The sequence below is a fragment of the Engystomops pustulosus genome, chromosome 5 (genome assembly GCF_040894005.1).
Source record: "Engystomops pustulosus chromosome 5, aEngPut4.maternal, whole genome shotgun sequence".
NCBI lineage: Eukaryota > Metazoa > Chordata > Amphibia > Anura > Leptodactylidae > Engystomops > Engystomops pustulosus.
In genome coordinates, this window is record NC_092415.1 from 129,220,070 (window position 1) to 129,247,232 (window position 27,163).

The window sequence follows — 27,163 nt, forward strand, 5'->3', positions numbered from 1 at the left end:
GGGGGATGTGACTAAGTGGGGTTTCTGTGTGTCCCTACCTGAATTGCGGTGGTTGTAGTCACCACAAAAGGGGTAATGGTATTGTAGGTACCCGGTCCTCCAGTAAGGTTCACGTGTGAGGTTACTGGGTTAGTGACGGGAGTAGCTCCTTGTGCAGGAGTGATCAGTCATTGGAGGCACGCCCCTCACTTCGACTGGTTTGTGGGGTGGAGAACCAGTCAAAGTGAGGGGTGTGCCTCCAATGACTGATTTACGGGCTGACACCAAGCGGATTGGATACGAGGGCCAGGCCTCCCCTGTTGTCATTGGACAAGTGATCACGTCACCGTAGTAGTCTATATAAGATACTGGCGGATTTGGTGTGCCGCATTATTAGCCCCGATCCCCCTGAGGACGCCACGGCATGTGGCGAAACATGTCGGGGGGCTAGTTTGTTAGGTTTTAACTCAGATGCAGCGGACAGACAGGCAACCTAGGATGATATATGAACATAGCTAGCTAGCTGTAGTATCAACAATCAGGACTGTTAGATAGAGGTACTGGCAAGAGGTGCATAGGTTGTTACACAAGTAACAATGGGGAGCTAGATCTGTAACCCTAAGGGTATTATTACACAGAAGTGGCTAGGAATTTAACCCAATAAAGAAATATGGATCCCTCCACAATATAAAATACAGCTACAGTAGCGTAACCTCATATGCAGCGATTGGACGCACTGCCAGTTTCCGATATCTACTTCTGATATGATGTGCCCGACCTAATAATACTGATCACCCTGTTATGGTGAAAGCTGCTGCCCCCTGCACTCTAGAAAATTTTAACACACAATATTGGATGAAGTTAGATCCATCTTTTAATAAATATTAATAAAAGTTATTTTTTAGTGACCAATGGGTCCATGGGCCCCAATTGGACACATTTTCTTTGGTTTATAATCGACTTAAACCCAGTTACATTGTGGTCTACATAAAAAAACTTTTCTGGACATTTTGTGCTTCCCTGATCACACAAGCAGGGCACAAAATATTGGACATGGAAATTACACCTACAAGTCTGGAATTAATTTCTTACATATGGTACTAAAATCAAGCTTCTTGGGGGATGGAGGATGCTTTCCTTTTGCTTGCTTTCATTCTGAAGGTGCAGGACCTTTGGTGCACCTAAAATGGCCCTTGTATACATGTGTATTAAGAAGGAACAGATTTGTGTGGATTTCATGGGTGAAGATCCCTTTCAGTACAGAATATAGTAGGTGGTTAGGATGGCCATGGGCCCTGGGCTACCACCTAAACCGCCTATATTACAATCCCCTTTTGCCTTGGAAGTGGTGGCATTCTGAAGGGTAATTTCTGTTATTAATTTGCAGAAATATTACATCATGTGTTTTTCCTAATTATACATTCTTTAAGTATTTTCTCTATGGTGGATAATAATTCTGATGTAGTTTAAGTCTGTGGAGTCATACTTTCAACCAACTGTAAGTTGCTCTAGTTTAGGACAGAATTTTTGGGGCATTGACTTCTGTGGTGCAAGGGCTATTAGTCTGGAAGCCACACCCATTCTCCTGAGCCCATGCCCCCTATTTGTAAAAGTTGAAAAGTGCTTAAAAATGACCTTAAACCCATTAAAAAAAATTAGGTGCAAGAAATGTCATGCATAAATTACTCCTGAATTCTTAGGCAGACAAATGGATGACTCTCCTCTAGTGTCTTGAGTGAAAAGTATACCCTTGGAAGGCTCTATTCCAAGTCCAAACAGTTGATTAAAAAAAAAAATCACCTAAGGTCACATAGACATGGCATAAAATATTATTAATGTTTTTGAATTTCTTCATCAGTGCACTAGCCATGAGGAAAGTTAAGCATTCTGCCCCAGTTAGCACCTCCAAAAGCAAGATGGGGGGAGCATTAAGAGCACAGTCACCTGTAACAAAGCAGGACCTGACACCTCTCACAACCAATGTCAAGCATGGAGAGAGAGCTGTATATGAAAATCACATTCCCAATTATAGTTTTAACATTGGACATTTTTGGTGAATATACATGATTGCAGGGTGTAGACACTAATTTCTTCTTTCCATGTCATCCCATTTATAAAATTAATTTTATAATAATTTTTTTATAAAAATCAAAAACCTGTGAACCCAGCATCATATTATGAATATATTTATCTAAATAATAATGTTAAATAATCAAGTAACAGTGCCCATTACAAGGCTAATTATAATTTTATTTCAGGTGCTGTATAATGTGTTTGATTCTTTTGTTGCAATTGGCGGTGAAAATGTGACTGGTGTGGATTGTGTCAAAGGTGTTGGTATGTACATATGTTCAAATATTGCCTCTTACAACTGTTTTTAAGTATTAATGCCAAAGCTAGGTACTGAATATTCATTTCCTAAACAATTTAAGCATTACAGGGAATCTGTCATCAGGATTACACATCTTCACCTAATGACAGGTCCCCATAGAAAGTATAATACTAATTCCCAATCTGCTGTTTTAGTAACATTACTGGTTCCACTCTCTTTTCAAAGTATATAAAAGTTTACCTGGTTCACTGCCAGCAAACTGCATCGAGCCACTGGAGAATCTGTTACAAGGCTGAAATTATCATCATTATCTGCTATCTGTTGTACTCTCTCTCCCTCCTGCTTATTCCTCCCACACCCCCTTCCTCATGTGGCTATTATTATATTATTCATTTTGACTGTATCCGTAATGCACTAAATCAATGGCATACTGGCAATTATTTAACTGATGTAACCTTACGTCAATGTTATTTAACTTGATTGCCCCCAGGGGGAATTTATTAAGACTGGCATTTGAAAAACAGTCTTAAAACCCCCCATTGGGTTACGGCCTCTTAGCAAATCCTGTAGACTTCTCCATCAGGTCAAATATTTAGACAAGGTTTGACCTGGCAGAGATTTCAGCCCAACCAGCTCTCCACACTGTCATGCTAAAAGTGGTGTGCGGGGTGCAAAAGCCTCAGAACTGGTGTAGAGCATGTAAATGGGGAGATTTGCTTTCTCTGCCAGTTTCCTGGCCATTGTCTTTTCATGGCAGACAGTTCAGCACTGATTGCACTCTATAGATCCATTGTTCATTTGATTGCCAGCTCTGAGTGTTAACCAGACTTCTGTGGTGATTACAGACCCAATAGAGCTCTGTTATATACATCTTTCCACACAGAGGGTAATTTTATGTGTCTTAAATACTTACATCTGCAAATTCACTAAAAAGACTTTTTATGTCTCAACATTAAGGAATCTCATTTTTAGACCAGTAACACATCATGAATACACTGTTTTCGTACAATACCATGAAAGGGAGATCTCCACTGAAAAATTGCCTGGAACCATATTAAACACAAAGGAAATGATAAAAATGCATATAATTATTTAAAACAGTAAATAAATTAAAATGGTTCCAGAAACAAACAGAGAATATGCAATAGCCAGCACATCAACATGGTTTATCCGGTGCATGGACACTATTTTGATCCATCCAATATACAAATGCCCAAAACACCAGTGATCAGTCCAGTCAACTCAAAGTATGAGGTAGAAGTTTATTTTAAAATGAATACAATGCAGTGGTTTGTCCATAAAAACAGCATTGTATTTTCAGTATTATGATTAAAAACATACTTAGCATATGAAACTCTGACATGTTCAAGGGTCATATGACTGTGACCATGTTTATTCCATTCAGGACATAACACTTCTCCTAAATGAGACGTAACACATTCTTACATTCCTTAGAGAAAGGTTACTGTACTTACAGGGCCAGTTTTAGACAAAGTGGGGCCCTGGGCAAAACTAAAAGTCTGCCCCAAAATAAAACTTCAACAGTCACATTCAGTAAGATTGCTCACTTCAGCCCTGCACAATAATAACACATTGTAGTTTACAAACAGTATAATGCAGGGGGATTCTAGCCTTTTTGCTGCCTTAGGTGAAAAATTCAATGCTGCCCCCATCTGCTACTCTGATACCCTGATCCTCTCCTATATTAGGCCCATTTAATTTAAGACAAAAAAAAGCATCTACAAACTGATTAGAACATGTTGATAAAGTATCAACACAGTGCCACTGGCTCACTGATGCTCCATGACTGACACTGCACACACTCGCCCTGTCTCATACACTAGTAAGTCAGTCAGTGACACAGACATTAGTTGCATCTAGTACCATCTGCTCCATCAGGAAGAGGACTTCATCATGACTTTTCCAGGGCCACGACCTATCATTGTTGTATTCACCACCAGATGGCTAAAGCTCCATGCAGCACATCCCCACAGTGCGCCTGTAAAAATAATAGTCACTTATTGTATAGTGTTACCTGGCTAATAATATCCCACACTGAGCTACTAAATAATATATACCCCACATAACACAACTTACCACTCTGTGCGCCACATGTAAAACATCCTATATATAGTTCCATTATAAAATTATAGTGCATATAGCAATCCCAGTATATTAAATATATTGGACTACCCTTAACTGATTACATGCAGTACCCCCTAATTAATTATTAAAGAGCCCCCTTAGGTTGGGTTCACATGATGCTTTTACATTCTGTTTTAAAACCCAGTGCAAATGCATCAGGCGAAACGCATCACCTAATGTATATGTATATTATACTATATTATTTATAGTATATTTTATAATATTTGTATAATATATTATAAATATATTATATATATTTATACATATTTATAATATATTTATATTATTTATATAAATTTCAACATGTGTTTTGCCCTTCAACATTAATTAACAATAATTATTAACAATACAAAACACCTTACTTTTTACAAAACTAATAAGCATTTGGTACATTTAAAGGTGAGGGTCTGAAGTAATATATAGACACCCAAATTAAAGTTAAATATAAACCAAAGAACAGCAGATGTCCACAAAAAGTCCAAATTCATAATACATCTTTATTAATTCATCCAAAATTTAAAAAAGCACACATAAGTGCTTAAAACATACTAATAACCCCAGTATCCCAAGATACATAGCAACATAAAGGTAACCAGGCAATGTGCAATCAATAGAGCAGTATAGCCTAACTATATAGTATACAAAAGCTTTTCCACTAGTGTGGTATACATAAAATCAATATATAGAAGTTAATGCAGCCAAGGTTACCTGTATAATCGTAATGTCAGTTTGGGGTACTGGGGGCAATAGTTACCACGCGTTTCGCCCGTTCCGTTCCTCAGAAGGACTAACAACAAATTTTGACACCAAATTTAACACATGTGTGCCAGTGGAAAATTCATGTCAAATACTTCTTTGTGAACATACCATTTACATAAATTTATTTTGATGTAACTTATGGTATTGTATCCTCTCTTTACAGTGTCTTTTTTTGTGGTGAGCATTGGCGGAACTTTGATTGGCATTGTCTTTGGATACCTACTTAGCTTGGTTACACGATTTACCAAGCATGTGAGAATAATTGAGCCTGGATTTGTTTTCATCATTTCATACCTCTCCTACCTAACATCAGAAATGCTTTCTTTATCTGCTATTTTGGCGTAAGTATTTTGTGTCACATGAAAAATGTAGTTAATTAGTAGTAGTAGTATTCAAAATTTTTTTTGCAAAGTGTTTGACAAATTAATGGAGTATTAGCACCTGGACATTCACGTTAAATTCCTTTCATTTGCCATTTACATACATTTCTTCAACTGGATATTATTGAAAAAAATGTACATGTGTGAAGATAATTTCCCATAAATGTACCCATGTAACACTTTAGCAACGGAGTCAGAAAGTAAGAGTTTTCCTAACTAAGGCTATTAACTAGGGTAAGGAGACAGCTGTCCTTGGACACAACCACCGTTGCTGAAGTGATTGTGCAAATGAATCAATAGTTTTTGCGTATTCAATTTCTGGGAGTTACTGTATGTCCAACAGCCGTCCTGTGGTAATAAAAACTGAATCCTGGTTGTTGTGCACCACAATAGCCCATGAGTGGCCACTGCTGCTAGAGCACAATGGTGGGCATATCCAGGGACAACTTCTAAGGCACAACATGGGTATAATTATGGGAATTTATTGTCATACAGATGCATTTATTTTAATAACATCCAATTGAAGAAATGTATAAATATGGCAGATTTGAATGTGCCCAGACGTAAATATCCCTCTTCTTGGCCATAACTTTGTCTCCAAGGATTTTCCAAAGGTTTTCTATTGACTTTAGATCAGGGCTTGCCATGTCATTGTTTTGCATAAAAATTGCAGACTAAGTGAAGAATGCAAGAAAAGAACCAGGTGTTGTTGAAGAAAGTTCTGATACACACTTGCTTTCACTCTGCCATGTACGAGAGGTCCAACTGCTTCTGAAGATAATATTCCCCAAAGCATGACATCACCAAAGCCTCCATCACCTTTCATCACCAAAGCCTCCATCACCTTCTTTACACACTTTGGGTTCCACCTTTACCCAGTATGTGACAAACGTAATGGGGGTCGTTTACTAAGGGCCCGAATTGCATTTTTCCGACGGGTTACCCGAATATTACTGTTTTGCACCAATTCGGAAAAACCGGATTCGGAAAAACCGCTGTGTTTTAAAAAAAATAAGTGTCGCTTGACACGTACTTACCTGCACCGACGATAGCTTGGTGAACTCCAGTGAACTCCGACGGACTTCAGCGCAGCAGAGACACCTGGTGGACATCGGGCGCACTACCTTATTGAATCGCCGGAAGACCCGAATCCTCCACAGAGAACGCTCTGCTGGATCGCGACAGGACCAGGTAAGTAAATCTGCCCCATTGTTTTTCATTACATCCAAATGAATGAAACTTTCTTTCATCTCTAAAATGCCTCATGATGAGTCCAGCTTTTCAATTCTGCATACAAATTAGAGGTTTGATCACTTCAGTCCAAATGCTCTTAAATATTGAGACACCATGGCGTGGCGTAACTATCGCTACAGCCTGTGAGGTTAAGGGGCCTGGGGTGCATGGCTCCTCCCTCTGTGTCTTTGCAGTGCTGACCACGGCCATGTGGTAAGTGGTCTGGGGACGCACTGCAGGGTGCTGGCCAGGACGTGCCCCCAGGCCCCTCTCTCTGTGTCCCGGCTAACGCTCTCCTAAACCTGGCCCCCCACCTTCCTCCTGGACCATCCACCTCCTTGACCCACCCGCTTGCTGGAACAGTGGATGGATGTCCCTTTTCCACACCCTACGGTACAGTCAACACCCGAAACACCATATATACTTTGTATATATGCATATATTGTGTATATATGTATAGATGCATATACTGCTCTATATATATATACAGGCGGTCCCCGGGTTACATACAAGATAGGGTCTGTAGGTTTGTTCTTAAGTTGAATTTGTATGTAAGTCGGAACTGTATATTTTATCATTGTAATCCGAGACAGAACTTTTTTGGTCTCTGTGACAATTGGATTTGTCACAAGAATCAATATTGGGTTGTCATAAGAATCAATATTAACACTAAAGCTTCATTACAGACACCTGTGATAACTGTTACAGCTGATTATTGTAGCCTGGGACTAAAGTACAATAAATTACCAATATCCAGAGGTCCTTTTGTAACTAGGGGTCGTATGCAAGTCGAGTGTTTTTAAGTAGGGGACCGCCTGTGTACATATAGATAGTGTGTATAAATGTATAGATGTAAAATATGTATTAAATATGTAATTGTAGAAAAAGTCTGCATAAGGGTACATTCACAAGAACGTATGGGGAACGTATGTTCGGCTGCAAATTTTGCTGCCGCATTTACTTCCCTTATAGATGTCTATAGCGCCTGGACTCGGTACAGTGAGCACAACAAGTTGTCACTGTTTCGTGCCGGGGCTGCAAAAGAGAAAGAACCTGCTCTATCTTTGTCCGTAAGAACGGCTATGCAGCTCTATTCTCTATGGAGAGGTGAGGTGTGAGCTGCAATCACCTCTCCTCCTCTCCAGCACCCCAGAAGTGTTCCTGCCAGGCTATAGCCAGGCGGGAACATGTTTATGTGAATGCAGCCTAAATATGTATATATATTTTTTAGGGTGAAGGGGGGGCCCCTGCAGAAATCTGCTATGGGGCCCAGCCTCTCCTACTTGCTCCACTGGATAGATCCTTATGCAGTTCACCGCTGAACTGGCTAGCAATTCTAGCTGCAGTGTTGAAATGATTAATACCAACAACTTTCAGGTATCTGGAAGTGTTCCCTAATTTTGATCAGTTTATTTTTACTTTTTTTTCCTTTGCTTTAGAATATGTACAAATTATGAAATAAACTCAAAATACAGGTGGGTTCCTACCACCTGTATTAATTTACATGACTAATTTCCTATACTTTAGCCCTAGGCTACAATGAACAGCTGTGACAGTTATCAAAGGAGTCTGCAATTAAGCTTTATTGTCAATCCTGGTTCTTCATTCAGAAAATCAAATTGTCACAGAGACCAAAAAAATTAAGAACAAACCTACAGAACATATCTTGTACTTAAACTGGGGACTGCCTGAACTGCTATTTTACATGTTATATATATTCACATAGGACTAAACAATTACCTTGACAATTAAGGAATTTTAAGAATATTTGAATATAAATATGATATACATATTTCTGTATGTGTTTTTTTTCTTTCAGTATTACTTTTTGCGGAATTTTCTGCCAGAAATATGTAAAAGCGAATATTTCAGAGCAATCAGCAACTACAGCGAGATACACAATGAAAATGTTGGCAAGTGGAGCTGAAACTATTGTCTTCATGTTTTTGGGAATTTCAGCTGTGGATCCAGGCCTCTGGGAATGGAATACTGCGTTCATACTTTTGACTCTACTTTTTATCTCTGTTTACAGGATTATTGGTAAGTTGTTTTTCATGTCATATATGTGTAAATATATTAATATACATTTCTGTAAAATGTTAACAATAGAACAAAAAACTCAATTTACAACAAAACATTTAACACAGACATTTCATGAAATACAGTGGCTACGGAAAATATTCAGGCCCCTTTAAATTTTTTACTCTTTGTTTCATTGCAGTCAATTGGTAAGATCAAATGTACACTCTGCACCCCATTTTGACAGAAAAAAACAGAAATGTAGATATTTTTGCAAATGTATTCAACATGTAAAATTGAAATATCACATGGTCATAAATATTCAAACCCTATGATGTGATGTGTGTGAATCATATTTGATTCAAATGCTGTCCATTCCTTATGTTAAGACATCCATCTCATGACTCATGGCATCTGATGTCTGTGTGTCAAACACTAGTAGAATGTTCAGACGTGATCAGCACACAGCATCTCATAGCACAGAGGAATCATGAAGTTTCTGCTTAGAAAGTGCCTGCTTTTTATATTATATATTTGCCTGCCTTTTGTGGTTAATGTAATGAAATGTTTACACATATTTTCCAGGAAATCAATTATTTTTTAGACCTGTTTATTATTAAAGAAACCATCAAAATCAAACATGATAAACTATGGGCACTTACTTATAGATCCAGGCACTGTGACTGTGGTAATCTTCTTATATTTATTATATATAGCCTCCTTCCTTCTAAAATCAACTTTTACAATTATGCTAATAAGCATGAAGGGCTCTCAGGTGTGTTAAACCGTGTAGGAACACTTTTTCCCCTACCTCTGTGTACTGAAATTTCTTCAACTACAGTGAGGTTACATCAGCAGAGGGAGGGGAAAGTGCTGAAGGGGTGGGGGGTAGGGTGAGAGAATCAGTACAGAGGGTCCCTGATAATTCCCTTCAGGAGCCCTTCAGTCTCATAAGCATAATTCTAAAAGTTGATTTTAGAAGGAAAGAGGCAATTAATAACTAATATAGGAAGATTACCACATTCATGCTAGATGTTAGATTTCCTTTGAGGGAGTTTTAAAAGTCCTATTAAGTAGTAGGCACAGGGGATTAACAATTAACAGGGTGTGCAATTTTAAAAGGGGCCTGGGGATGGAGGCAGATTGTGGGTTCATAATAATCTTTATTTAATAAAAATTTTATTTATAAAATCATATTCCATAGCACTTCCGTAAGACACTGAGCCAGATTTACTATGCAGTCTGGTTTAGACGGCACATAAATACATGTCCAAACTGGTTTCACATGTATTTATAAAGTATCTCCGATAGAATTGTGTCGTGGCTGCATTATGCATACCGCTACACAATCCTGTGGACAGAAAGGGGTGTTACGGTGCGTATATAACACTATATAATGTATATGAGTACTGTGCTGTAAGTATATGTCTGTGAAACATATATGTGCACCCCTCAATCTATTTAATACAATTTTTGTTAAGCGTTTTAATGCTTTAAACATCTGACAGGAATTTTAACATTTTTACAGTAAAATGATAATTTTACCCTTATGTTCATTGTGCAGTGTCAAATAGAAAAACAGCTAAAAAAAATTGTGCAGTTTCTCTTCAGTATAGATACACCCCAATGAAGGGGTATGCTTATATGAGCCCACAACAGGGCTCAGAAAGGAAGGAGGGCCCTTCAGGCAATAATCAGATGTTTAGCAACTGAACTGATGAAGAGTGCTCTGTGATGGCTTGTTTTCTGTGTAACAAATTGCACTTCATAGTGAAGGTATTTAATATTCCATGCCGTGTACTGGGAAGCAGGAAAAAATTTCCGAATGCAGTGAAATTGGTGAAAATATGCATTATTACATACAGCCGCCTTATCCCCAGTAACAAAGCTACATACAGCCACCTCATCCCCAGTAACACAGCTACATACAGCCGCCTCACCCCCAGTAACACAGCTACATACAGCCGCCTCATCCCCAGTAACACAGCTACATACAGCCGCCTCGCCCCCAGTAACACAGCTACATACAGCCGCCTCATCTCCAGTAACACCACTACATACAACCGCCTTGGCCCCAGTAACACAGCTCCATACAGCCGCCTCATCCTCAGTAACACAGCTAGATACAGCCGCCTCATCTTCAGTAACACAGCTAGATACAGCCGCCTCACCCCCAGTAACACAGCTATATACAGCCGCCTCATCCCCAGTAACACAGCTACATACAGCCGCCTCACCCCCAGTAACACCGCTACATACCGCCGCCTCGCCCCCAGTAACACCACTACACACTACATACAATCGCCTTGGCCCCAGTAACAGAGCTATATACAGCTGCCTCATCCTCAGTTAACACAGCTATAAACAGCCGCCTCACCCTCAGTAACACAGCTGCCTCACCCTCAGTAACACAGCTATAAACAGCCGCCTCATCTTCAGTAACACAGCCGCCTCACCCTCAGTAACACAGCTATAAACAGCTGCCTCATCTTCAGTAACACAGCCGCCTCACCCTCAGTAACACAGCTATAAACAGCCGCCTCATCTTCAGTAACACAGCCGCCTCACCCCCACTAACACAGCTACACACAGCTGCCTCGTCCCCAGTAACACAGCTACATACAGCAGCCTCACCCCCAGTAACACAGCTACATACAGCCGCCTCACCCCAGTAACACAGCTACATGCAGCCGCCTCGCCCCCAGTAACACAGCTACATACAGCCGCCTCATCCCCAGTAACACCACTACATACAACCGCCTTGGCCCTTGTAACACAGCTACATACAGCCGCCTCATCCTCAGTAACACAGCTCCATACAGCCGCCTCATCCTCAGTAACACAGCTAGATACAGCCGCCTCATCCTCAGTAACACAGCTAGATACAGCTGCCTCACCCCCAGTAACACAGCTACATACAGCCGCCTCATCCCTAGTAACACAGCTACATACAGCCGCCTCATCCCCAGTAACACCGGTACATACAGCCGCCTCATCCCTAGTAACACAGCTACATACAGCCACCTCGCCCCCAGTAACACAGCTATGTACAGCCGCCTCGTCCCCAGTAACACAGCTACATACAGCCGCCTCACCACCAGTAACACAGCTACATACAGCCGCCTCATCCCCAGTAACACAGCTACATACAGCCGCCTCGCCCCCAGTAACACAGCTACATACAGCCGCCTCATCCCCAGTAACACAGCTACATACAGCCGCCTCACCCCCAGTAATACCTCTACATACCGCCGCCTCGCCCCCAGTAACACCCCTACATGCAACCGCCTTGGCCCCAGTAACAGAGCTATATACAGCTGCCTCATCCTCAGTAACAAAACTATAAACAGCCGCCTCATCTTCAGTAACACAGCCGCCTCACCCTCAGTAACACAGCTACACACAGCCGCCTCGACCCCAGTAACACATCTTTATATAAACCTTCACCCCTACCAGATATGCAGTCCCATTTAACATACACCTCAGCCCGCACCAGACACCCAGTCCTGCAGTTTATACAATTACACACATTTATACACTGATATATACACACATAAAGTTCTACACTGGTATGCTTGCACCCATATATATACAAGTATACACACACATTTATGTATCCATATACATTTATACACTAATACACAGAGTATACACAAACTCATAAAGTATATACACACATACGGTATATATACATCACACATACTTCATACACATTATATATGTATGTATATATATATATATATATATATACACACACACATACAGTATACACTGACCATATATACACATACATGCAGTATAAAAACACCATGTACACACATGCTGTATATACATACAGCAAATACACACAGTACACAGAGCATATACATACATACCACATACACAGCATATAAACATAATCATATATATTTAAATGTGCACATATATATGCTTATACAAATATATGCGTGTATAAATACAGTATATGCAACTATACACAGTATATACATATAAATACAGTATATACACATTATATACACAGTAGATGCTTACATACACATATACACAGTATATACACATCATATACACAGTAGATGCATACATACACATACACATACACACAGTATATACACATTATAGACACAGTAGATTCATACATATACACAGTATATATACAGTATATACACAGTAGATGCATACATACACATATACACAGTATATACACATTATATACACAGTAGATGCATATATACACATATACACAGTATATACACATTATATACACAGTAGATGCATATATACACATATACACAGTATATACACATTATATACACAGTAGATGCATATATACACATATACACAGTATATACACATATACACAAATATACAGTATATACACAGTATATACACAGTATATACACATAGTATATATACTGTATATACATATATTCACTGTATATACATATATACACAGAATATCCATCATATATATGGGGGGGGGGAGCGGAGGACGGCTGCTTGTGCCGGCGGGTGGGGGGAGCGGAGGACGGCTGCTTCTTCGGGCGGGGTGGGTTGGGGGTTCTGCGGAGGTCGGCTGCTTCTTCGGGCGGGGGGAGCGGGGACGGCTGTTTCTTCGGGGCGGGGGAGCGGGGACGGCTGTTTCTTCGGGCGGGGGAACGGGGACAGCTGTTTCTTCGGGCGCAGGGGGGGGGGGCGGAGGACGGCTGCATGTTCGGGCGGTGATGGGGATGGAGCAGAGGACGGCTGCTTGTTCGGCGTGGGCGCGGGGTAGCGGAGGACGGCTGCTTGTTCGGGCGGCGAGGGGGATGGAGCGGAGGACAGCTTTTTGTTCGGGCGTGGGGGGGGGAGCAGCGGAGGACAGCTGCTTGTTCGGGCGGGGGAGGAGGGAGTGTGAACGGGGTTGGAGCAGGTGGGGAGGCCGGGCCATGCAGCAGGATGGGCGGGCGGGGAGGCGGGTACCTGTGCCAGGGGGCGGACGGCTCGGCCATGCAGCTGAAGGGCGGGCGGGGAGGCGGTAACTTGTGCGGGAGTCGGGCGGATGGCTCAGGCAGGTGGTGGCTGAGGAGGAAGGGCCCAGGGGGCGCGATCTGGTGGGGGGCCCCTTGGGGGAAAAAAAAAGATGGTGGGGGCCCCAGGGCTCGAGCCCCAGGAGCCCTGCCTATAATCCGGCCCTGCTTACAATGTATGTGCAACACGTCTACACGCCTGCCAACGTACAAGCAGAGAGGTATTGCGTATGAGGCCCTCCATCTGTATCTCTCCAGCAGGTGAGCCTGCGCAATTCGCCTCAGGGAGAATACAGTCATTGTTAGGCACCAGCAGCTGCAGACACTGCCTGAACAGGAAAGGGTTAAGTATTGTAAGATTGTCATCCAATGATATTCCTTTATGTGAACTGGAGTGTGATTGGAGAGTGAGCCACCACCTGACCAGGGTTTAACAAAACCCCTGGACAGGAAGGGGCAAGCTCTGTTAGGCCCCAGCTCCTGACAGAGGAGCAGTTCCTAGGCCCGAGCTCTCACTCTAGGAGTAGCTCTTGGAATCTAGCTCCTGACACAGGAGCAGTTTTTTGAGCACAGACAGCACGGATCTGTTGGCGACCAGAGAGAAAGTGTGTAGCACACCTTCAGTTCTACACATAGAACTACCACCCAGGACAAAGCTGCAGCATCCAGTACTGGACACAGCTACATCCCAGCCTGCATCTACTACCAGGCTGGTGAACCAACTCCTGAGGATCACTCTCCATGAGCACTCCAGTAATCCGGAATCATCCTGTGATCCGGAATCTGTAACAAGATTGTTTGGCCCGTTGCCTGTAGTTGTTCTAATGAAGAACCGTGAGTTATTTTGCACAACGTTGCTTCCGTCTGGATTATAGCCCCCACCACCTTGCTTCCCCAGGGGGCCCCCACCAGATCGGCACTCCCCCCCGATGGCTGTGTGACAGAGGTGTATGTTACATGGTACTGCATGGCTGTGCGAGCTGAGGTGACCACCCATAGGAATTTCTCCTTCGGTCACTAAGGGGCCTTCCGGGTTTCTCACAAAGCTGAGACATTTTAGTTAGTCTTACTATCCAAATTAGTTACCATCAGTTTAAAAAACAGAACATTTTAAATTTTGAAAATAGCTATTTTTTTTAAAATGTTTCCCAAATTCACCCTTTTTCAAAAATAAATGCTAAATATATCAAACACAATTTCCCCTAACTTAATTTATAACATGTCACAAAAATCATCTCAAAGCCACTTGGGTAAGTCAAAGCCTTCTAAAGTTATTACCAGATAAAGTGACACATGCAAGTTTTGAAAAATAGGCCTTGGTCATCAAGGTGCAAATGAGCTTGGTCACTAAGGGGTTAACTTGTGAGATCTGTGCACTTATTTCAGTCATTCCCATGTGGCAAAGCTCTCCTGGTCTTTCAGAGACAAAACATTCTGCCATTATACAACTAAATAACAAATGCACTGGAACTTGATAATGCACATGCTAGAGATTCTTTATACGCTTTGGAAAGCAGTGGACATATACATACAGCAGCCATAATTGGATATCTGGTATGAGAAGCCTATAGGATGCTGCAGCCCTAGGAAGAGACCTCAAAACTAATCATTAGGTACATCTGTGACTTCAATGACTGAGGATGATGTGGAAGAGGAGGATACAACGTTAAGACAGAGATGGGGACAGCAGCAGCAACAACAACACAGAGTCTTTACAGAGGGAGGCAGAGATGGCATGGCAAGTGTCATCATGCATGCTGGTATGGATGGCAAACTGTATGCTTGCTTAATTATGCACTAACTGGTGTATCTTACACATAAAGCAGACTGATGATTAGTCATACTTGTTCCAGTATATATGCAAGACTGTTTGCTGTCTGAGTGAAATGAGGAGACATTTGCCTACTGCCCTCTCTATACAGGGTAAGTGTTTGCTGCATATTGCAGCAAATAAATACTACTAACACTCACGTTCAGGGAATATAAATTCCGGTGGCCATGTTGGATTAGGTTGGTGCCCCCGTGAGGTGATCGTGGTGTGGCGATCAGTTGCTATGACAGCTGGCAATCTTTGCTACACAGTCCCGGGCCTATAATTCAGTCTGATCTCTAAATGTCTGCAGGTGTTTAGAGATCACTAGCAAAACTGCCATATACTGCAATACTGTATAATTACAATATATGGTGGAAGTGATCAGACCCCGTAGAGTTAAAGTAGTAAAAAAAAAAAAGTTCAAATCACCCCTTTCTCTAAATGAAATAAATTTAAGAGAATAAAAAAAATGTTAGGTATCTCTGTGTCCCCAAATGCTAGTTCTTATCAAAATATAAAAACTTTTTTTTTACTGGCAGTGAATATTCACTGATCATGTCACTAGTCAAAGGGTTTGTGTCTCTCTGTTTATGTTAATTGAGGTACTTGTGGCACTGGTACACACATGTGAAAAGTCACCGGCAGAGGCGAGTGCGGCGGTGCGAGGACAGTAACGCCCAGCCCACTCCCAGCCACGTGCTCCGCTCGCATTTGCTAGCATTTACGATTATTTCAAGGCCTCTGCGCCATGTCAGGCCTTGATAAATATTCCCCTCTGTGTCCAAAAGGCTCGCCATCACTGCTCTATGTTAAAGATGCACAAAAAAAGTTAGTGCACTCTGGAGACCATGTGCCATATTTTATTAATCTGTCGCACTACTTTTGATAAATGTAGGCCAATTTTTCTGATTGCTTTATTGGAATAGAATGACAAAATTTGCAGGTTGCCATACATACAGTTCAATTATAACATACATTGCCTATTACTTTCCAGTTCTAGCTTCTCAAAAGCCAATATAAGGTTGCACTGATTCAGCATACTACATAGCATAAAACAACCTGATGATCCAAAGTACAGACAGCACAGAAAATAACTTTTTAATTTTGAAAATAACTATGGTTCTGCATGTACTGACCGAGGACATGATTGATAAAAAACTAAATGCGCCTCCAATAATAGGGTTACATCTGGAATATCAAGAAGGAAGCCACACAGGGATCCTCCCTTACAATAGGTATATCTCCACAAGTTGAAAAAGGTAGTACACCGAACTCCCTAAAGAATCCAAATGCAGTGAAATTTGTGAAAAAAATGCATTTGCGCCTTTTTCTTGTTGGCTTGGATTTGACAACTTTAATTGTGTACCCCAAATGACTCCTAAATTCTTTGCGACGGTACGATCATGGGGATTCCAAATTTATACAGGTTTTATCACGTTTTCATACATTTACAAAAATCAAACCGCCTGTACATAAAAAAAATTCTTCATTTTGCCTTCTTCTGGAACTAATAACTTTGTCATACTTCAGTGTATTTTCATTTTTTGCGACTTTTGATGTTTTTAATGCTAACATTTTAAACCTTTCACGACCCATGACGTAATAGCATGTCACGGGACGGCCACTGGGCTGAGCCCTCTCCATAGCTGGTAAGTCTTTGCTGCATATCGCAGTAAAGACTTACCGGTAACACCCACGATTGGTGCGTGACCTCATTGAGGAGCGGCGATCCGTCACCATGACAGCCTCTGGTCTTCCGAATTTCCGAGGCTGTCTCGTTTTAACCATTTCATTACAATGTGCTATTAGCGGAGGAAAATCCCTAAAAATTAAAAAAGTAAAAATAAAAAAGTATAATAAAAAAACCTAAAAATTCAAATCACCCCCTTTCCCTTGTACGGATATAAATATAAATAAACAGTAATACTCAAAAACACTTTAGGTATCACCTGGTATGAAAATGCCCGATCTATCAAAATATCATAACGGTTTAACCCCGTAAAGGAAAATAGTGCCCAAATTCGAAAATGGTACTTGAAAAAATCAATAAAAATAGATAAAAAGGTCATACAGTCCAAAAAATGTAACTCTAAGAATAAAGTAGACATGTCATTTGGTGAAAGTGAAAGCTGTAAATTCCAAGCCAACAAGAAAACGGCGCAAATGCATTTTTTCACCAATTTCACTGCATTTTGAATTTTTTTCCCGCTTCCGAGTAGACAGCATGGAATAATAAATAACATCACTATGAAGTGCAATTTGTTACGCAGAAAACAAGCCATCACAGAGCTCTTTACGTGTTAAAAAAAGAAAGTTATAGATTTTTGATTGTAGGGAGTGAAAAATGGAAATGAAAAAACAAAAAAGGATGAGGTCTTTAAAGGGTTAAGGACAGTACAACGTTTTGATAGAATATTTTATATTTAGCAAAATGGCAAAAAAGTGGCATTTTCAACTTTGGGTGCTATTTTCTGTTACAGGTTTTCACGCAGGGTAAACAGGTCACAGAGGGAGCAGCCTATGATTGTGGGTGGTGAAGTGGGCAGTGAATGTGGGAGTAAAGCAGTGGATTGGGCGATCCACAAGTTACAAATTAATAGTGAGGATATAAGTGCCAGTAAAATGATTGTACCGACAGTCCCCGAGTTACGTACAAGATAGGTTCTGTAGGTTTGTTCTTAAGTTGAATTTGTATGTAAGTCGGAACTGTATATTTTATAATTGTAACTACAGACAAATATTTTTTGGTCTCTGGAACAATTGGATTTTAGGAGAGGAGGTATGTCTGTATGTCAGAAGAGACTTGAAAGTGATTGTGAATGAGACAGTGGTCAACGAAAAGTGTGAGGAGGCTGAAACTTTGTGGGTTGATATTCCAAGCCAGGAGAGCTTTGAGGAATTAATTTTGGTGTCATTTATAGACCTAGAGGACCGTAATGACAATTGGAAACTTTAACTTTCCAAATATAAATTGGGGTCAGGGCTCTTCTTCATCTGTGAAGGGGAGACATTTTATCAACTTTCTGCAGGATAATTTTATGGTGCAGCTTGTAGAAGATCCCATAAGAGGTGATGCATTGTTTGACCTTGTGATTTCTAACAATGTGGAGATTGTCCAAAATGTCACTGTCCGGGAACCCCTTGGAAACAGCGATCAATTATAATTGATATATATATATATAATTATTTTCCTCTTAAACTGTAAAAAGCAAAAACATGTGTTAAAAAACATTGAATTTTAAGAAGGCTAATTTCCCTAAAGGATATTACTTGGATCATGATGATACTAATGCTAAATGGGAGACATTGAATATTTGCGATATAGAGAAAAAAAAAGGTGGAAAACGCAAATATAGTGTAGCAGGTTAAGTACTGCCAATCCAGTAGATAAATACAACTAGATGCTTGTCATAAGCCACAACCAACTTGTAATGCTTTTGTAGACCAAATCCTCAGGACTGCCCTTGGTGGACCCACAGTCTTCTGACAAGTGGGTATGTTGCAGATAGACGTTTGTGAGCATATAGCTCGTGTTTGAAAAAAATCACGTTCGGCGCCCATTTCTGGATTTTTTCCTTTTTTTTTATTAATTATGATTAAAAAATAATTGTAATATTACTTTGGAGACGCATTTCGTACCTATACCGGGTACTTCATCAGTCCAAGACGCGTCAGTCCATGAGTCCAAGACATTATCAGTCCAAGACGTGTTTCGTACCCATACCCAGTGCGAAATGCGTATCTCCGCGTATGTCTTCATGTGTATAGTAGTTCCCAATGTGTTCCTTATTTGTGTATAGTAGGGCTGTGTATGTATTCATGTGTAGAGTAGTTCCCAGAGTCGTCCTTATATGTGTATAGCTGATCTGTGTGTGTAACTGTATGGATGAAGCAAGGCTATGTGTGTAACTGTATGGATGATGCAGAGCTGTGTGTATAACTGTATGGATGATGCACAGCTGTATGTGTAACTGTATGTATGAAGCTGAGCTGTGTGCAAATGTAAGGATGAAGCAGGGCTGTGTGTGTAACTGTATGGATGAAGCAGAGCTGTGTGTGTAAATGTATGGATGTAGCAGATCTGTGTCTGCTGTCTTTAGTGCGACCAACAGGGATATTTTAATTGGTGTAAAATATAGTTTTCCTTTTTTGGAAGCCTAAATCTGTGGTGCGTTCTATAGTAAGAAGCATCTTATAGTCTGAAAAATATAGTAAATCTGAGGGGTCACCTGTGGCATTCAATACTTACAAAACACCAAAATCTGTAAGAAGGAAATAAAGGCATACAAAATGAAAGACAGGTGGTCAAAGATAGCAAAACAAATCCTAAAAAAATTTTAAGTTGCAAAACAAAATGGGTCAGAACAGGTTTGGCCCCTATGATCTGAAAATGGGGCATTGGTGACTGGAGAACAAGAGAAGGCAGAGATACTTAATGGGGTTTTTTTTTTTAGCTTTGTTTATACAATAGTACTTCTGCTGTGGGAGCCGCCAGTGCAGGTCATGCATCCTGTAATATACTAGACTGGCTGAATGTAGACATGATCAAATCTATGCTCAATAAAATTAATGTTTACAAGGCTCCTGGACCAGATGGGTTACACCCCAGAGTTCTTAAAGAACTCAGTTCTGCTATTGCTGTGCCGCTGTAATCTTCAAAGATTCCCTAATAACTGGTGTGGTGCCAAGTGACTGGGGCAAGGTAAATGTGGTGCCAATATTTGAAAAAGGCTCTAAAACCTTGCCAAGCAATTACAGGCCTAAAAGCTTAACTTCCATTGTGGAGAAAATATTGGAAGGGTTACTAAAAGACATATATAGCGGACTATGTGACATCACATGGTATAATAAGTGACAGCCAGCATGGGTTCACTTAGGATAGAAGTTGTCAGACTAACCTGATCTGCTTCTATGAAGAGTTGAGCAGATGCCTGGATGGAGGAGCTGCTGTGGATATTGTGTTCTTGGATTTTGCAAAGGCATTTGACACTGTCCCTCATAGACATCTGATGGATAAAATAGGGTCTATTGGTTTGGAAGGAATCATTTGCAATTGGATTGAAAACTGGCTGAAGGATTGTATCCAGAGAGTTGTGGTCAATGATACCTACTCAGAATGGTCTCCAGTTATAAGTGGTGTACCCAAGGGTTCTATGCTCAGCCCACTATTATTTTATTAACCCCTTCCCGACATTTGACGTACTATTACTGCATGGCGGGAGATGCGTTCCCGCAATATGCAGTAATAGTACGCCAAACTTCTGGCCCCGGCTCCTGAACGGAGCCGGCGCCGGAAGCTGTGGCCGTCAGCTATATATTATAGCCGACACTCGCCTCTAACACCTGTGATTGGAGATTTCTCCGATCACGGGTGTTAACCCCTAACACGCCACGGTTGTGCTGACCGCAGTACAACAGGGGCATCTAACTGGAATCGGACCTCCCCCCCCCCCCGCATCGCTTACCAGGGGGGTCTGTAGCTCCGATCACAGCCCCAGGACTGAGCGATCTGCTTCCGGGGAGCCGGGTCCCTGCCATCTGGCAGGACCCGTCTGTGACACACTGAGCATGCGCACCTGTGAAAGTAAAGAAAAAAAGTAAAAAACACTAAATAAACACACATTCCCTATACACATCTAACAAAGTAAAAAAAGCAATCAAAATCACCAAAACCCCCCACATATTTGGTATCACCGCGTCCGTAACGATCTGTACAATAAGTCAGAAACATTATTGGACCCGTACGGTGGATGCCGTAAAATGTAAATTTTCATAAAATCCCTTCACAAAAATGTTCCAAAAAGTGATAAAAAAAGTTATGTGCACCAAAATGGTACCACTGAAAAGGACAACTCAACACGTAAAAAATAACCATTAAACCAGCTCTGTCAACCAAAAAATATTAAAGTTATATCTCTGAAAAGATGGCGATGCAAAAACAAATGAGATTTTCTTTATATTCGTTTTTTTCCTGTAAAATTGTAAAATATATAAAAAACTATATAAATGAGGTATCACCGTAATCGTAGTGATCTATAGAATAAAAATATAGTATTTTTAGTGTATGGTGTACGACCCCCAAAATATACAAAAAAAAGAACCCCAAAATTGACAATTTTCTTATCCTCCATACATTAAAGAGTTAATAAAATCTCATCAAAAAGCTACAGACCCACTAAAATGAAATATTTGTAAAATGCATCTCATGTCGCAAAAAATAATGCCTTATATGTCCAAATTGCCAAAAAAAATAAAGATTGTATAGCCATTATAAAGTGACAATGCATAATCAGCTCTGAATGGCGCAGCTTCCCTTCGATGCCCTGGCGTGTGCCCATACAGCAGGTTACCACCACATATGGGGTATTGTTATACACGGGAGAGATTGGGTATCAAATTTTGTGGAGCGTTTTGGTATTTTATTTTTTGGTATTTGTACATTTTATGAAAAGTACATTCATTTAGCCCAAAAAAAATTAATATCGAAATTGCATCGGATTTTGTTTTAACCCCTGTAAACCAATTAAAGGGTTAACAAACTTCATAAAAGTTGTTTTACGTATTTTGAGGGTGTAGTTTCTGTAATGGAGTATTTTATGGGGTTTTACTTTTATTTAGGCCTCTCAAAGTGACTTCAAACCTGAGCAGGTCCCTCAATAGCAGGATTTAGCTTTTTTTATGAAAATGTGAAAACTTGCACCTGACGTTCAAAGCCTCATAACATCTTACAAAAATGATAGTATGTATAAAAAACCATGGAGGCATGGCAAGTAGACATTTGGTGAATGTTAGTTATTACGTTTTATGACTCATGTGTGGAAAAAGTAGAACATTTTGAATTCCGAAAATTGCAAATTTTTCCAAATTTTCACCAAATATCTGATTTTCTCATAAATAACTGCAAAACATACCACCAAAATTTTTTAACTAACATGAAGTACAATGTGCCACGAGAAAACAATTTCAAAATCAGTTGGATATGTTAAAGCTTTCCAAAGTTATAACCACTTATAGTGACACAGGGCAGATTTGAAAAAATGGGCCGTGGCAGGAAGGTGAAAAGTGGCTTCGGCGTTAAGGGGTTAATGATATAGAGGTACGAATTAATAGCACTGAGTCTATTAAGCTGTGTGGTGTAATAAAGTCGATGGAAGATGTTCATAGGCTGCAGGGTGACTTGGACAATGTGGATAAATGTAAGGTTATGCATCTGGGGGCTAATAATCCACATGTAACATATGTCCTCTGGGAGAGTCCCTTGTTGAGAAGGTAGATCATAAATTAAATAACAGCATGCAATGTCAATCAGCTGCCTCTAAAGGCAGCAAGATCTTGTCATGTATCAAAAGTGGTATGGACTCTTGGGAGAGGAACGTAGTATTACCACTGTTCAAGGCATTGGTTCGGCCTTACCTGCAATATGCCATCCAGTTCTGGGCCTCCCTCAAGCGCTAGTCACAGTGGGAACAGCAGAGAGCTTCAAGAAGGGTCTAGATGCCTTTTTACACCTAAATAACATTGATGGTTACGTTGTATACAATTGTTTCCCCTAAATCCCTTCCTCATACAATCCCTTCCCTTCCTTGGTTGAACTTGGTGGACATGTGTCTTTTTTCAACAGTATAAACTATGATTCTATGATTGATCAGACATTTTGGGACATGGTGATACATAACATTATTGTGATTTTACTGTTCATTTTTATTTATATCCAGAGTTGGACTGGGGTACCTGGGGCCCACCAGTGAAATTGATTCTGTAGGCCCACCATACTGCTACATAGAAATATAACCTATACTGTGGGAGTGAAGGAATTTGTACATACAGACAGGGAGACAGTAAAACATAAAATAATGAAATGGTTTCTCCTTACCTCTCTCCAGTGCTTGGCTCTTAGGCTACATTCACACTGACGTATGGAGGACGTATATACGGCCGACGTATATACGGCAGACGTATATACGGCCGATATACGTCCTCCATAGACATCAATGGGCGCATGGCGCCCTACGGGAGCGGTACGGTGCGGCACCGTACCGCTCCGTACCCAGTAAAAGATAGGACCTGTCCTATCTTTCTCCGTAGTACGCCGCTGTGCTCCATTAATTCCTATGGAGAGAGGCGGGGGTGAGCTGCGCTCACCTCCTCCTCCTCTCCCCGTACACTGCCGTTGCCCGCTACGGTACGGTACGAGCCGGCAACGGCAGTGTGAATATAGCCTTAGTGTGTAGGGGCTGTTACCCGGTGCCAGTTTTATGAATCTGCCACCCCCTGCGCACTCCACAGGTAAACTGCACATAGTACAGACTGCACTAGTCTTGATAAATGAATTTTTTTTTTATATAAAGCCCCCTCTAAAAATTTTGATATAATGCCATCTTCTTTTTAATAGATATTGCACTTCTGATCAATAGTTTTATGTAAAATGCCTGCAATCCTTTTGGATGTTATTTTTAGACATTTTGCTCCCATTAATTACTATTATGTGTAATCTCCTACAAATTATTCATTTAAATTAAATTTGCCCCAAGTTCCCCCAATTTATTATAGTGTTTGTCAGAAGTTCTGGATAGTTTGCACACTGTATCCGCCACTCTCTGTATACAGAGGTGACCTCACAAATAAAGTTCCCTCCAAAATGTTAATTCCACCCCCCTCCATAAAAAAATAATACTATACATATAGCCCCCACCAAATTAGAGGACCCTCCAAATTAGCACATTACATACAGGCCCCCTCAAATTAGTACATTGCATATAGGCCCATTTAAATTAGTGCATTACATATAGGTGCTAATGTGCTGATTTAAGGGGCCTATATGTACTGCAATGATTGCAATGTAATGTAAATTATTACATTACATATAGACCTCCTCAAATTATCACATTACATAAAGCCCCTCCAAATCATTACATTACATTACATATAGGCCCCCTCAAATTACTACATTACATTACATATAGGCCCCCTCAAATTACTACATTACATATATGGCCCCTCATATGAGTATATTACATATATGGCCCCTCTTAATTATCAAATTACATAAAGGTCCCTCTAAATGAGTGCATTGCACATTGGCCCCAGTGGTGTAACTACCGTGGTAGCAGACGTAGCAGCTGCTACGGAGCCCCCGGATCCGACCTGCCACACGAACTATAGAATGGAGAAAGTGCTGTGTGGTAACACATGCCTGAACAGCAGATCTTCCCAAGTACAGAACTGTATGCTGAGCTCCTGCTCATAGAAGAAATGCCTCAGAAGGTCCCCGGGGTGGCCGCTGAGCTGGGAGCAGTATGGCACATGTAGAGCAGGATCTAGCGTCAACCATTACCTGCCTTATGCTTCCGCCCTTCTGACTGGACAATGTCTCCTGGGATGTAAGCAGCTCCAGTGCCTGTGAGAAGATCGCTGGATGCTGCTTCCTGGGAATATTAGTGTAAGTGTGCGGGGGATATAAATGTGTGTGTATGATATGTATATATGTGTGGTGTATGTATGTATGAGTGTATAATGTGAGTAATGAGTATATAATGTGTATGTATTGTGAGAAAGTGAGAGGTGTTGTGTGGGAAAACCACTATCTGTCTTACAGGCAGATGAAATGCTGGTGGTAAAAGCCCTGGGTTTGTCTGCAGTAACCCAAGGGTTAATGCAGACATGATAAGCCGGAATAGTCTGTTTTGTCTGTGTTGGCCTAGCTAACAGAGGCACATTGGTAATGTCCGTACTGGGCCTGCTTATTATGGAGTAGGGGTAGGCTGGTAGTGGGACTCCTACTCCACCCGGGCTTCGGTCCTGGGCTTTTGTATAGCCCACAGGTGCAGGTCACAGGCCTCGTTAGGGTCTGATTTAGTCTGCAGGCCAGAAGCAGTAGGAGAGGCCCTACCTGGAGAGCTGAAAGCGAGATTGCATTCTCACAGCAAAGGTAACTGAGGGTCTCCTGTCTTGCTGCTGGCCAAGAGCGTGTGCCAGGCAGCCTGGTACCCGGATAGCTAGGGTCCTCAAAATGTATTAGACAGCGCCTAGCCGGGCAGGAATTACTTTTATAATGTTTTTGCATGTGCCTAAGCCAAGGCTGAATTTGTGTTCTGTTTTGCAAGTGTGAATAAACACTTAAGTTGGACTTTTAAACCTGCGTGTGTCACTGCTTCCTGCACTGCTACCAGTCTACTACCAGAGCAATTCCCCACATATGGTGGATTGGAGCGGGCAAAGTGCAGTGAAGTATACACTAGTGCATGTCCTGGAAGTTGACAGCACTGAAGCTGCAAGCCACAGCCATGGAGGAGTTAATCAAGCAGCTTGTCCAGTCCAATGTGCAGCAGCAAGAGACAAACAGATTGCTGCTCCAGCAGATAACAGCCCTGACCGCTGCTCAGCAAAGGACTGTCCCAGCAATGACGGTGAAGGACGCCAGGAAAGAGGTCCCTAAAGCTATGACCAAGATGACCGCCGAGGATGATGTGGAGGCCTATCTGACAGGCTTTGAGAGGGTGGCCACCCGAGAGAGGTTGCCACAGCAACACTGGGCAGAGGTGTTGGCCCCCTTCCTCGTCGCTGATCCCCAGCAGGCATACTACGACCTGAGCGAGGAGGATGCCCGGGACTACTCCAAGGTAAAGGCAGAGATCTTGGCCCGACTAGGAGTGGATCAGCATCTACGCGCTCAAAGAGTGAATAGCTGGAGATACCAGGAGGCGCTACCACCGAGGGGGCAGATGCACCAACTTGTTCACTTGGTCCGCAAGTGGCTCCAGCCGGAGACATCCACCCCAGCCCAGATGGTCGAGAAGGTTGTTTTGGACCGTTTCCTGAGGGCCTTGCCGCGTGAGATCCAACAATGGGTGGGACACGGGGACCCGTCTGATGCCGATGCGCTGGTGGGGTTGGTGGAGAGGTTTTGTGCCACTCAGGCCCTAACAAAGAAAGCCCCTTATACCAAGACAGGCCTTAAGGCACGGAAGGTCTTGTCACCCACAAATTCCCGGGGCAGGACAACGCCCAATGTCCGGGAAGTACCCCAGGGGAGGAGGAGGGGGGAGGCTCCCACCTGTTGGACCTGCCATGAGCCAGGTCATATTGCAGCCCATTGCCCCAATTCCTCAGAGCCCATGGACTGCAGTTCCGCCAGAAGGGTTTCTCTCTATGCTGCCCCTGTCTACACAGCTACTAGCCCCGACTCTGCTGATGAGCGCCACCTGTGCCGGGTGACTGTGGCAGGGCATCCAGCGTTGGCCCTGCTGGACTCAGGCAGTCGGGTGACCTTGATTAATGGGTCCCTCACAGACCCCAAGGCGGTCACAGGGCGCACAATTGGAGTCCTGTGCATCCATGGGGACGTAAAGGACTACCCCACCACAGTTATTAACTTCCAGACCTCTTGTGGAGAGACACTACATGAGGCAGCGGTTGTCAAGAACTTGCCCCATGACCTTATCTTGGGACGGGACTTCCCCATGTTCTGGACCCTATGGCGGGGAAACGAAGAGTTGGG

At 41.8% G+C, this 27,163-nt stretch overlaps 1 protein-coding gene across 6 annotated transcripts in view; it reads left to right on the forward strand.

Moving 5' to 3' along the window:
* Positions 1-27,163, forward strand: part of SLC9A3 (solute carrier family 9 member A3) — a 245,734-nt gene that overhangs the window by 129,004 nt on the left and 89,567 nt on the right. For all 6 annotated transcript variants that reach the window (XM_072153018.1, XM_072153021.1, XM_072153019.1 and 3 more), the window contains 3 exons: positions 2,238-2,316; positions 5,379-5,556; positions 8,648-8,868. In XM_072153018.1, the coding sequence (XP_072009119.1) occupies positions 2,238-2,316; positions 5,379-5,556; positions 8,648-8,868 (478 nt within the window). The remainder of the gene's footprint in view (positions 1-2,237; positions 2,317-5,378; positions 5,557-8,647; positions 8,869-27,163) is intronic.